Source organism: Callithrix jacchus, chromosome 1 (assembly GCF_049354715.1).
Source record: "Callithrix jacchus isolate 240 chromosome 1, calJac240_pri, whole genome shotgun sequence".
Classification (NCBI taxonomy): domain Eukaryota; kingdom Metazoa; phylum Chordata; class Mammalia; order Primates; family Cebidae; genus Callithrix; species Callithrix jacchus.
The window spans coordinates 35,916,040-35,930,354 of NC_133502.1; the positions used below are offsets into that span (position 1 = coordinate 35,916,040).

At 31.4% G+C, this 14,315-nt stretch overlaps 1 protein-coding gene across 50 annotated transcripts in view; it reads left to right on the plus strand.

Moving 5' to 3' along the window:
• RBM26 (RNA binding motif protein 26) overlaps nt 1-11,794 on the plus strand; it is a 95,934-nt gene extending 84,140 nt beyond the window's left edge. For 29 of the 50 annotated variants that reach the window (XM_078338935.1, XM_078339339.1, XM_078339242.1 and 26 more), the window contains 2 exons: nt 1,218-1,331; nt 2,982-3,734. In XM_078338935.1, the coding sequence (XP_078195061.1) occupies nt 1,218-1,331; nt 2,982-3,071 (204 nt within the window). In that variant the 3' untranslated portion in view covers nt 3,072-3,734. Of the gene's footprint in view, nt 1-1,217; nt 1,332-2,376; nt 2,508-2,981; nt 3,735-8,691 lie in introns of those variants that run through there. The other 21 variants (XM_008979207.4, XM_035295541.2, XM_078339858.1 and 18 more) reach the window with 2 other exon arrangements.
• Nucleotides 11,795-14,315: the final 2,521 nt, after the last annotated feature.

Below are 14,315 nucleotides of genomic sequence, written 5' to 3' on the forward strand. Positions count from 1 at the left end.
TAGTAACTTATTTGTGAAAATGTCAGTATTATTTTTTGCTTCTTAGATGAATTAGCTGAATGCAAGGAAGAGTTTTATGAGTAGGCATTTTGCATTAAACAGGTGGAATTTCTTACAGTACTATGATACATTTTTATGTAATAATGATAGCTTCAAAAAATTGCAGGTTGTTCGGGAACTAAAATATATATAAGTACTTTTTTAAAAAAAATCTAGTTGTATGACATTGTGACTCCTGAGCAGCATTTTAATAGGCATGAAATCTTTTAAATTTATCATAAATTTGTATGTGCAGATTTAAAATTTATACCTGGGGATTTTAATACCACACAACTTATGTCAGATATCATTGAATATATAATTGTTTCTACATTTCACATTATGGTGTACTTTGAGATTGTATTACAAATCTTGTGTGAGTATAAGTTATTGCAGTATGTTGCTAACATTGATTTACCTTAGTTCATGTTACTCTGATAAGAATGCAGTGTTTCCAAACCAGCCACCTAGTGTAGCAAGTGCTTAGACATGACTGTTTTGTAAGTGCACGTTTTATATTCAGTTGTAAAAGCTTTGGAGGAAAAACTGTTTTTCAAGAGAAAATTTCAGTGGGTTTTTTTTCCTTTCGTTGACGTACTTATATTTTTTATTAGTTTACATTAAACATTTTATGGTAGTTGATTATTTGATGTAATTTGAAAATAACATCATACTTTACACATGCAAAATTATTAAAGATTAATAGTTACCATATATACCATTTGTAAATGAACAGTAATTAAAATGAAATAAAATATATTTAGCATATTGATTCTAATTTAGACATTGATTCAGAAGCTAAAACCAGGATCTTGAAATATCTTGGGATTGTCATCTTAAACAGCAATTGTCATTGTATTGTAAACATGTAAACATATTTCTTTTAATCAAATATTGGCCATTAGTGAAGTAGCTCTATTTTGTTATGAGAAATTATTCTTACTTTCTTTCTAAAGGAATTTTCCAATTACTAGTCTGATTGTAGAAGTAAAAAACCATCAAAAGTAAATTATAAATTATAATAACAAATAGTAAATTGAGAATTAACCAAAAACCAAATGGATAGCAGTCTTCAGTTGTGTTTAGCTATTTTAACTTTAATGTTAGGCACTATGAAATTTAATTTTTTCTTCAGAAATGTTTAATGTCTTATATTCCAATATTTTTAATCATTTTAGGCTGCAGTTCATGGAGCTCGTTTCAAAGGACAAGATCTAAAACTGGCATGGAATAAACCAGTAACTAATATTTCAGCTGTTGAAACAGAAGAAGTTGAGCCTGATGAAGAAGAAGTATGTTATATTTTTTTCCACTTATTTTTACCCTTAATCATTCATAGCTTTTATATGAAATGTGATTTTTTTTTTTATGGCTGTGATTTTAACATAAAACTTTTATTCCTGACCCATAGTCCAGGCAAGGGATATCAGATAAATGCAAACAATTTTAAATTTTAACTGGATAATGAGGCAAAACTGTGGATTGCTAATTCAAAAAGAATATATGAAAATTATGTATATACTCTATTTACCCTTAGAAATGATAATTATTCATTAGATTTTTATCCACAGGACATCTTGTAATATTTTAAGTTTTAGGGTAATCTATTCTCAGTTGCTTTATTAACATTTCAGCTTTCCTTCATTTTAATTCATATATTGTTTTAGTCATTAGAATGAATGCCTGTTATATGGTAGATAATGTCTTAGGCACAAAAATGAATAAGACACGGTCCCTATCATCAAGGAGCTTATAATCTGAAAAGGGGGGTTGTGACAGACACATAAGAAACTAGTTACAATAAAAGGCAGACTGATAATACTGAATAAAGATTTGAACAACATGCTCTGGAAACTCAGTGGAAGGAGTGATTGTTTCCATCCCAGAAAATTTTAAAGGAGGTATTGACAGTGGAACTGGGCCCTAAGTGATAAAATAGCTTTCATAACTTAGAACTGGAGCTAGGATTATAGTTGAGAGGTATTTTAGAGGGATAAGCGTCAGGAAGAGTGGAAGTGCATTTTTCTTTGAGTAACACCAGTTAGTCTGATGGCTAAGAGGTGTGAACCAGTGAAGTGGTAGAGAGCCCTTCGAAACCAAAAACTTAAAAGTAAGCAACTCTTATTTAATTACAAAATAAGCTTTAGGAGGAATTTTAAGTTAAGAAATAAAGGTAAGGTGGGAAAACTAAATGATTCCATGTTTTACCTTCATAATGGCACACTTCTTTTTGTTTGAAGAGCATTTCAAGGCTGTTATACATATCCATAGTCAAATGCAAGAATAAAAATGTATATTTTGAAACTCATATACATGATTTGTCATTTTATATTTTAGATTATACCTTTGTCCTTCCATGAGTTTGAATTGAATGGGGAGAAAAGCAGGAGAGCTCCTGGTATTAGGTATTTTGAAAAGTTTGAAATAGCAGTCTGAGAAGTGTTTATGAAGGGAATGGGGAAAAGAAAGGAATGCAATAATAGTAAATGTTTGTTGCATACATGGAAAATAAATATAAATATAAATCTTGGTAGAATTTTATGTAAGTTATTGGTTGATTTCCGTATTCAAGGTTAGGAGCATAAATTAGAGAAAACTTACTGTTTTCTTTTTTTAACAGTTTGACCAGTATTTTAAAGGTACAGAAGATGGTGTAATTTGCTAAAGAGAGGCAGGAAAAATTAGCATGTTCAAAGGCTTAATTTGATATTTGTTCAGTGCCTGTTTCATGCAAGCAAATAGAATAGGTAGTACAGAGAAACCATTGAGTGGTTAAATGTTGCTTTTCTTTGTTTTGTGAATGTTCTAGCTATAAAAATACCTTTTGTATTCAACTCTGTTGAGAGAGATCAGTATTTAAAAATGTCACTTTTTTTCTTTTCTTTTTTTTCTTTCTTTTTTTTTTTTTTTGGGTAAATTCCTAAATACATTTTAACCTAAAGTTTCAGGAAGAGTCTTTGGTGGATGACTCATTACTTCAAGATGATGATGAAGAAGAAGAGGACAATGAATCTCGTTCTTGGAGAAGATGATTTGACTGATCATTGATCTACATATGCTAGAACTCTACCTGTGTTTCATTAGTATTATCTAATGTACTTTTACATATTTGTAAAAACAATTTTTGGTAAAATGTGATGAAGATGGATTTCACAATTAGACAAAAAAGAAGAAAACTACCTTCTGATCTTGTATTTTGAAAGATTGATGTTTGCATTTTATTTCAGTAAACAGTTGATGAAGACATCACACTAGAAATATATGCAATGTTTTTATTACATACTTATACTGGACATTACAGAATTCTTTGGGTTCTTTGTAATTTAATGAATAGGTCTGAAAACTTATGACCAATACTTGTTATAACTTAGAGGATTTTGTTTTATTCCAAATAAGGAATGAATTTGCATTTAAAATCTTAATGAATGTTTTCAAAAATGAATAGATAACATAGTACTCTAACTGAAGTCTCCAAGTTATGTATTATAATATTACATAGTAGTATGCTTAGGCTTTACTATGTATTAGCCTTTTGTTGGACTGTGTATGTATTTTACCATATGGGTTTTAAAGATAATGGTGTATGACTGCTTTACATGAGTCCTTATGCATCTGGATGTTATAATAAAGTGGAATGGTCTCTTAAAAAAAAAAAAAAAAAGAAAAGAAAAAAAAGCAATGACAAAAAAGAAAAAGCCAAGACAATGTTTCTTGATTAAAAAAAAAAAAGAAAAAAGATAAGAAAAAAATTAAAATAGACCATTCCAGATGGTGATCTACCCTCCCCCCCAATTATCACAAAAAGAGCTATAATCACTAACTTAATCTTAATAGTAATGGTTACTGGTACCCTTACAATAATGTACAACCCAATGTTTAAAAATTATACCACTTAAGTTTGGTTTGATCCTATAAATTTTCAACAAATGTCTTAAAATTTAAAAGCAGGCTGATTAGTTTGGAACCAGACTACAAGTAGAGCTAACATTTGGTGAATAAGAAAACATCACATTACATTTTGGATGTATGAAAGAAAACTTGACCATTTGAAGATATATGAATAAAGAAATGTACTATAGATACTACTTTAGGAAAACACTGTTTGGTAAGTGTTCCAGTCTGATATTTTAAGTGTGTATTTCCTATACTTGTATAAAAATCTTTGATGTTTGCAACAATACTGTGATTCTTTTAAGTGGATTTCTTTTGCAAGTGAACATGATCATTGAAAGTTGATGTAGCAGTTTCCAGGAAATAAACTCATCTTTGTAGAATTGGGGTGGGGGATTACATATTTATATTTTAAAATTTATCATTTCGATTGCAAGTGTTTCTGCCTCTCTTGAGATTATAGTGATAATATTAAAAAAATCACATTTAAAAAATTACTTTCTTCCATATTGGGGTCTTCACAATCAAAAGCTATTGTTCCACCACCACCATAGTCTTCTGCCATTGGAATAACTTAAGGATGCTTCATTTTTCTTCTTGCCCATACACCCCTACTTGGGGTTGAAGTTATGTATATTTTCTTGATGGTAACAGTATTTCATAGGAACTCTTTGGCTTGCAATTTGTGTATACGTTTATGTTTAAAATTTCAAAATCAGATTTCAGTTGTCAAAATAGTGACTTTGCTCAAAAAGTCATTATTTTTACTTCTGTAGTTAAAGATCTATTTTTATGTAGTCTCTTGTATGTTGACTATGTGCTATTCTGATTCATTAGGTAAGTTTGTTTTCTTTTCTTTTTAGTAGTCGTGAAAGGTGCCAAATTGGCAGAGGCTCACGTTTCTTCTCTTTACACCAAACAGGTATTATAAAGAAAGTAAATCTTTCAAAGGCCAGTTAAATCTTCATGCTGATATTTGGCTTTATAATTTGATTAGTACGTTTCAGCCTGATACTTCAAAAATTATAAAAATTCCCTTATAATGTAACTGAAAACACATATTCTATTTCAGTCCATGAATAGCTAATCAGCTTTTCTAGCCTAAAATTTCCAAGTAACTTAGAACCTAAAATGTTTTAAGCCATGTTGCTTTGAATGAATCAGAAGACAAATATGTTTCAGTTTGGTCCCAAAGAATGGGGATTAAATCTTACCAAGATTAATTAGGTTTACAGGTATATTATTTGTAATATTAATATGATTCTAATTATAAATATTACTTAGTATTAAGTTGCTACTGAATTTTTTACTTCTTTATAAATACTAGCATTCTGTGTGTACTTTCATTTTAGGAAGGAGTTGTTAATTCTCATTTTACAGATAAGGAAACTTAGATTAATAGAGATAGAATGATTTACCCAGTCGTAGCTAGTGGGTGAAAATAGTACATTTGAATGTAGGCATTCTGATTTCAGTGTCAACTTTTCTTTTTTTTTTAACTCTGTGTTGTTGCTGCTTTCCTAATTATTGATGGAGTGGAATATCAGATTGTGTTTATACCAAATATGGTAGTTCTTGCCTCAAAGGTACTACACAAAATTATTAGACTTCTTGGTCATTTGCCAGTTCATACTTATACCCTCCCTTTTAATACAGCACTTTGTTCATATCTCTGTTACAGTACTTACATTGTAATATAATTTATCTGGTTTATGTCTGTCTTCCCCACTAGATTACAAGCTCCTCTAGGAAGGGGGACCATGTCTTATTCATCGTTTTATTTCTAGTGCTTATCACAAAGCTAGGCTTATATTGGGCACCCAGATGTTTGTTGGATGAATTAATGAATGAATGCATATTTAACTCTCCGACCATAGAGTGACAATTACCTCCCTTGTTAATTCTTATCAATTTTCCAAAAATCTCTTGAAGATCTCCTCAGTTACTGGGAGCATTTTGCTAAGCAATTGATACAGTTCAAGTTTGTCACCAGTGGGGTTACAAGTACTGTGGAGGTAAACACATGTAGTCTTAGTGGAATTTTCACATTTAGTAAGGCATTAATATTTTGTGGTAATAAATGTTGTAGTCTGTTTCAGAGGTAAAATACACTTTTGGTTTCTGACAGTGTGTATGATTAGAAATGCTAAGAGCCACCAATCTAGTCCATCCCACTAATTTTTATATCCAAAGGTGACCTAGTTACAGAATACTAGACAAAGTTTATAAGAGATTTAGCTTTTGGTCCCAATTCTGCAACTAACTCTGTGGCTTTAGACAAGTCTGTTGCCTTATCCAGGGTTGTTTACTTGTCTGTAAAATAGAGTTGGACTAGATGATCTCTGAGGTCCGTTTTACATCTATAGTAACCCTGGTGCTATATTAGTGTTTGATACAAAACAATATATCTAAGACAGTTCTTATCTATTATCATTGTTTTCTATCATTCTATCAATGGAAACAACTTGGATTTGGTTATGGTAATTTATATGATGCCTCTTGGTATAGTTTTGTATTTAATATTCCTACATGCTTACATTTGCCAGCACAAATTACATTTCAGCCTATAAAATAGAGATGAACTTCTGTATTCACTAGCATTTCCTTTTCCCAGTTGTAACTTTTTATTTTTCTTCTAAATTCAGAGTTTGAACATAGAAATACTTGCTAGTAATGCAGATACAGTTCGTTCTCTCAACAATATGGATTTAAATTCTCCTTTCCATCTCAGTTTACTCTTAAAATACAAAAACAATATGCTACCTAAAACTAAACAAACGTTTTTAATTCTGCAGCTCTCCTAACATTGTTTTGCTTTAGTACAGACCTGGGCTGTAGGCTGAGTTGGGAATTGGAAAAGGATTGAGGACAGCAATATAGGTAGCCTTTTCATACAGGAAAAAATTGAGGAACATTGTATATTACTGGTTGAAAGATTGATTAGGATTATCTCAAGGGATGGTTAAGTTGTCGTTTTACATATTTCAGCCAATATTTTGTATTGCTACTTAAGCAGTGTTGTTTTAAATGTTATTGGATAATTGTAACATATCAAATTAAATTTTATATTTAACTGATACCCAAGCATTTGATGAAAACATGTTGCAAGAATGGGAAAGTATTCCATAGCATTTGTTTTATGATGATACGATTGAATGTGACAACTAATAGTTTACTATAAAGATAGGACTTCAGTGTTTTAGCTGATTTCCTGTAGAAAATGTGACTACGTTTATTTGAAAGAAATGTCTTCTTACTAGAACTGATTTTGTGGGGCTCTATATAAAGAGTTTCAACCACTCTTACTTGGAATACTAACCATTGCCTACAAGGGTTCAAAAAGGAAGCAACAGTTGCTTGTTTGGTATGTTGAAATATATCACTGGCTATTTTAGAGTAAAGAGTAAACTCTATCAATATGTTTTCTTTCTTCTCCCCCCTTAACCACAATGTAGACTGATAGAAAATGAGTTTTAGTTCTTCTAGAATTTAGATAAATGTTGTAAGCTCCACCCAAAACAGACACACACACACACACACACACACACACACACACACACACAAACACACACAAACACACACAAGTCTGTTAGCCTTTTAAAAGAAAAATTTCCTGCATGAAATTTTGGCTTAGTTAATTTTTTGGTCTTTCTCTTGGAGCTTTTCCTGTTCTTATAAAATAGTATAAATTAAAAATGGAAATTTAATGGAAAATTAAATTACTAGTTTACGATATTTGTACGACAAGAAGAAAATTTCCTTTTCCCAGATCTCAGGAACTACCTTGTTCCTGTTAACTTCTTGAGCTGGCTAATTGCTCTAAGGTATGTATACAGGCCTTTGGAGAAGAGCAGTCTTAAATTTTTCCTTTCTGATCATTATATACCTATGAGATGACAAGAGATAATTTTCCAAAGTTGCTACCTAAAAATCCTAGGAAAGAAACTTTGGTGACATGACTGCCATTGCCAGTAACTGCTAATGAAAAACATTGCGCTTAGTAGAAAAACACCTAATTTGGTAATAAGTTTCTTGAAGTTTATCCATATCATGTGCTTGTTAATGTAATTAAAAGGTTTTTAAAATTCTACATTTTGTATCCACTTTTTATACTTGGTACTTCCTAAATTCTTCCCTCACTGTTTATTTCATCTTTCTACTCATTTTCCCATCATCCACAATTAGCCTTTCCTTGTATACCAGGCACTGTCTGATTTCAATGTGTACCTTTTATTTTTGCTGTGGACCTTTGTGCTTAGTATAGCATTTTACTTCATATAGTGTGATTAACAAAGTGATTATCATATGGAGTTTAAGAAAATTAGATGTGTCTTGCAATTACTTTGAAATCTTTGGGAAAGCTTAAGAAAATTGTTTCTGCCTTTTTATTTACAACGTCTTGTAATTTGTTGATTATTTCTTAAAATTTCTCTGCCTACCCACATCTCTATAAAAGTTATCCCTATGATCAGTTACTAGTTTTCGTAATGAAAACTTTAGACCGTAAGATATGTTGCATGCTGTGATCTTTCATAGCTTAATGTTTGAAGGAAGCATGATGCAGAGAAGTTTTGTTAAAATCATCTTAGTCCAAAGCTTTGTGTAATTTGCCTGCAATTTTGATTTTGATTCCTTTCTCAAATAGTTTTTTATTTTTAATGTTTAGAAAAGTTGGAGGTCAATTTATGATGTGATTCAAGTTTTAGATTTATTTGCTATTTTCAATTTTTTTTTTTTAATAGTCTTCTCTTTTTCCAGCAGAGAGAGATCATCATTGCCTGAATTTAGCTTTGTGACTGCGAGAACAAGACCAGTTCCTGTCTGGAGACGACTGTTATAATAATACCATCCTATTATTTTATGTTCACTCTTTATCAATTTGAACAGATGTTTACATGTACTATAATTAGCATTTTATCTCTACAGTTCTCTAAGAGTACATCTGAGTCCAAAGTGTATCTGAATGTGTGCTCTGACCTTATTCTTAAATGTTTTCTCCCCGTACTTTATAGCCATTTATTTTTTAAACACCTTAAGAAAGAACGAAAAATTTCTCTTGGATGACATATATTTCAGTCTGAGCCAAATTGAGGATTGTGTCTAGGAAATCTGTAAAGCCATGCTACTGTGTTCTTTAGCATGAACAATTTAAAATGAAAATGAATTAAAAAGTTAAACATGACTTTGGTTTTAATTTTGGGGGGTCTTAAGATATATTTCTGCGAGTAGGATAGCCACTTGAAATAATTTTGTATTGATGATAAAGTACTTTTTTATGTACTGTAATAGCTTGTGCATTTCTTCTAAATATACTTTCTGATATTGTTGCTAAGGCCATTTACCCAAATATTTTTTAAAAAAATTCTTAGCTCTTCAAAGCCAACAATGAAAATAATTTTCTTCCAAGTGACAAATGATGATCTTGTGGGTTATAAATATTTTAAAAATCTATTAAATGTCTTAACGTAATTTTTTCACATTTTTTTGACTCTCAATCAAGACATCAAAGACAATTTTTAAAGCAAGAGGAAATAGTGTTGTGTGCCTAACATTGGTAAAGACTGGTTTTTAACCATTTTAAGAAGTGTATGTCCAGATCGTTTATAAACAGTATGGCTTAGAATTACTTATAAAGAATATGATTAAATCTCATCCTAAATATGTACCCACAATATCCCTTTTATAATAGGCATCATAAGAAATGTTTTAACTTAGTTTCTGAGTATTCCTTCATAGATCTCAGGAGGCATTTAAGAAGTTGGAAGCTATGCTTGGTAGTAACTATATTAGAAAAGTCCAGTTTACACTGACATACTTAGTCACTTTCTTTTGTGTGAAGCTGAATATTCTGCAAACTTTTATTTTTCCACTTGAGTATGCATTGCATTTGTCATCATGAAAAATAAAAAGAAGGTAATTAACCCATCAGTCATAATGTAAATTATCTGTTTTGATCCACATTGGTTGGACAGAGCATGGTTAATTCTAGGCTTGGTTAAAGAAAAAGTACATATTTTGAAAAGTCTTCATATGTACTTAGGACCCAGTAGCTTACTAGGCTTTTTCTTTTTTAAATTGTTAGACTTTTGGTTAACATTTACAAACTAGCCACAGGGTGTTCATAAATACTTTCCCAAATAAGTTGAGTATTTTAAATTGTGAACAGGGAATTTTTTTGTCCCTACAACAGTGGTTTGCTGCTAGGGTAAAGACGTTTGTCTGACGACACTATACTTAGTGTTAACAATATTGATTGGTTAATGGATATATGGACCACATGCCACTACCTGCAACTTTGTCATCCTGGTGTTCTCGTTTTTCATTTTTTTGCTTTTAAAATTAAAAACAAAGCAAAACAAAATTGAAGATGCCATTGAGAATCAGAAGTCAAGATGATTTGATTCTCACCAAGATAACTGTGCTTTTTGAAAATTGCTGTGAGATCTAGTCAGTTACACATTTAAAATTCTCATGTGTTGATTAAAGATTTTCATTATTTTCCTGACTAGGCTTCTCATGGAGCTATTGTAGATAACTGTACAGAATCACTTTTGTGTAATTGATTGAAGCTATTTACCTCTGCATGATTGCATAATGAAAGCCTTTTATACATCTTTATATTTTTCAGTATACTTAGATTTTACACTGTTAAGCTGCTCTAGTCATGCTATATTTTTTTAATAGAGTTTATAAATATTTATGCTCAAACTACAGATCAACTCAATATTTTTGGTCTTGTTTACAAGATAAATCATACTTTAAAATGATAGAGGCCCCTCAAGTGTCTTAGGAAAAAGTTATTGGTGCTATAAAACCTTTCAGTATCATTTTTGAACCCATTGTCCAGACTTTGCTAGGTTTTAATCTGATTGCTTGTGATTTATTATAATCTAGCAGCATAATTATAAAAAGTAGTCTGTGCTGAGTCAGATAAAGAGCCCAGCCCATTAGAAACAATCATAATTTAAGAACATGATGCAGAATGACCACACACTTACTTGTGCCCAGCTTCCCAAAAAGAAAATTGTTGAGGAAGGCAGTTAATTTGGCTAGAATCCAAAAATTCATTCAGCAAGGCTGTTTTCCCTTATTTCAAATGAAAACTTTCTAGTACTAAAATACATAATCCTGCTTTGCTTTAAATTCTCATCTATCCTTCACTCAACAAGGAGTCATCGTAATTCTTAAATATTTACGGAGCATTTTTTGAATTATAAAGAGTTGTATTACTACATTGTAGGTTTTTGCATTGATGTGTCGATTTTTTTGTTTTGTCCCCAAGATTTCCTTTCAGCACCTTAGTGAATGTTCATATGATAAAATGTTTTAAGTATCAGCAAAGCATTCATGGATGCCTGCTTTTGATTCTCAGAAGCCTAAACCTGTTTTGGGTGTGATGTTACTTCAGAACATTTTGTCTGGCACAAGAATTCTTCTAATAAGTGGTTTATTTTAACTCAATTTTAGTGGACTGTTGAATTGAAAAACACCAAAGGAGTCTTGTCTTGTCTGGAGACTGGATTGTTCCAGGTCTAAATACCTGTGCCCATAAGTATCCCATTTCATGAATGTGTGTTGGTTGGCATAGGGAAAACAAATTTCCGGCTCTTTGAGTGGAGCGAAAGCAGTTGGTTAAGCTGTAGCAGCTTTTTTGTTTATTTTTTTTAAGTGACCATAAAACTTGAACTGAAAAAAGATAAAACTTGAACTAGAAAACTACTCGTACGCTTAGGATGTTTATAGTAATAAATGTTTATGTGGGGTTGTCAACATTTTTATTATTTATAGTTGAATTTTGTTTGTTATCCATATTGTTTATTTTTATATTTTGAAAAATTTTAAAATAAAATAGTCTTACTAAAAACTATTGTTAACGTTTTAAAATTGTCCTACATCTTGCATAAGTTATATTAATTTAGAAAAAAGTTGCATTCATTAGGCATTACATAGTTGAGAGTTCTGAAAATGTTTATATGAAGAAATGACTCACATTTCATCTTCCCTTCTTTACTCTCCATTTTCAGTTGTATGAATTCAGTTTTGGCACCAGTATGTCACTGGCTTAATGACTCTTCCTTTCACACATACACAAATCCTCATGACTCTTCCCCCTAATTCCTGACTCCTTTACTGCTTGAAATTTTCTCTTTATGCCACTTGGCAACCAGAAAGTTCTCTTGATCATAAGGGATAAGTATAAAAGTATTATTCTGATGTAAAAGAAGGAATGCCATAGTTTCTGAAATGAAATTACATATAAAGTGCTTACAATATCAATTCCCAAAGCCATTGAAAGTTTTCAGAACCTCTGTAATTTCCACGGTTTTCATTTGAACAATTTTTCCCCCCGATCTGATTTGGCCTTCTTTTCCAGCGTTCAGCATGTTCATTTTATATTTAATAATTTTATTGAATGATGAATTTGCATTATTTCAGTTTTGATTGCACATGTATCTTCAGTCGTCTGTAACAGGCGGTAACTTGTGACACTGCTTCTGCAAGAAAATACATTCTCATCAACAGATGCGCAAATTTTGATAAAAATTTAGTTAAAAGATCTAGTGAAGTAGAGGACTTCGGCTAATAATGGTACAGTTATTTTAAAAAGTTGTATGTGGTGTGTACATAAACTCCGACATGTATGGCTATCCCGTGTGGGTTATTTGCAGATAAAGCATGTCAGTCTTAATCTGAAAAGTATTTCTGCACAAAGAATGAATTTGTCCTTTATTATTTTTTTCAATCACGTAATATTGTGGAGAAGCTAAAATTTTTTTAAAGCACAGTATTGTGATAGCCTGTCATTTATAAATGATCTCCAGATATTTAAAAAATGGAATTATATAATTTTTACTGCTTGGTAGCCTTTTTTTCCCTTTATGATATTGATACTATTTTTAACAGCCCCTCCATTATTTGAAAATGAATCAATATAATGAATCAATTCTCATTTTGGGAACTTAAGGCCTTTCTACTTTTTAGTGTAAACAATGCTGTGAATATCATACCTTTGATTATTCATGACATATTCTCAGAACTTCATGGTCTATATGTAGAGTTTTTAAAACTTGTGATACATTTCGAATTTTATCTTTTACAAAGCCAATAATATGTACAAATACAAAAATACAATAATTTAGCTTTGTGAACAGCATAAGCTATTTTCTATGAAATGTAGAACTTACTGAATTTATTCCATATTCATAACAGAAACCAAATTATGCCTAATATAGTATTTAAGCTCTGCTGCAGTAGGGACATTGTTACTGGTACTTTCCACAAAATTATCAGGATTTTGTATACCATAGCAGATTTTGTTTTCTTGATACTATAGATGTTTTATAAGTTTTCAAGTAACTTTTGTAGTCTCATAATTAGTGTTTGAAAAGTATGGAAGATAATCCTTATTTTTATTAAGTAAGGTAAAATAAGTGGCAGAATCTGTACTACATTTTTCATTTCTTGTACTGTATTTACTATGAGAATTCACAGAGCCGCCAAATAAAAACTCCTGGCAAAAAAATTCCCTATTTTTAATCAACACTCCCAACACCTTTTCTCCAGAAAAGCAATTTGTGTTTTCCCCATGAAGTTTATACTAATATACACAAAGCATCATTGGACTATGAAAAGAAGAAAACTAGATAATGGGGAAAATAGTGGTTCCATTTTTTTTTTTTTTTTTTTTGAGACGGTGTCATTCTGTAGCCCAGGTTGGAGTGCAATGGCACGATCTTGGCTTGGCTTACTGCAACCTTGACCTCCCAGGGCTCAGGTGATCCTCCTGCCCCGACTTCCCAAGTAGCTGGGACTATAGGCACGCACCAGCACGCCCGTCTCATTTTTGTCTTTCTTGTAGAGATGGTTTCGCATATTGCCCAGGCTGGTCTCAAACTGGCTCAAGCATTCTGCCTGCCTCAGCTTCCCAAAGTGCTGGTATTACAGGTATAAGCAGCAGTAGCCGGTCCGTTTTAGAGAGCATAATTCACTTCATTGGAAAGAAAATGTCCTGCAAACCATGAATATTTTCATTAGCTAATTTAGTGGTGTTTTTATTCAAATGGAAATGGGAATATTTTGTACATGTATGACATTACTTTCAATATTCGAGGGTTTGCAGTACTATGACCGTTTTCTTAAGTTCTCAGTCTTTGTTTCACTTTACAAATCTAAGATGTGTATTATTGAAGCAGTAGTACGTTTTGTATTCAGTGCTCTGAATCATGACACTGATTATCTAAAATAGTATGCAGTGAATTGGGGGGATTTTAAATTTAGGACATAGGTAAATAAAAGACCATTTCATACTTCTGGTTTTTGAGAAGAAAAAGTACAAGTCATAAAAAGCCTTTAAAGTATTTGAAAGTGTTTGAACTTTCAATGTT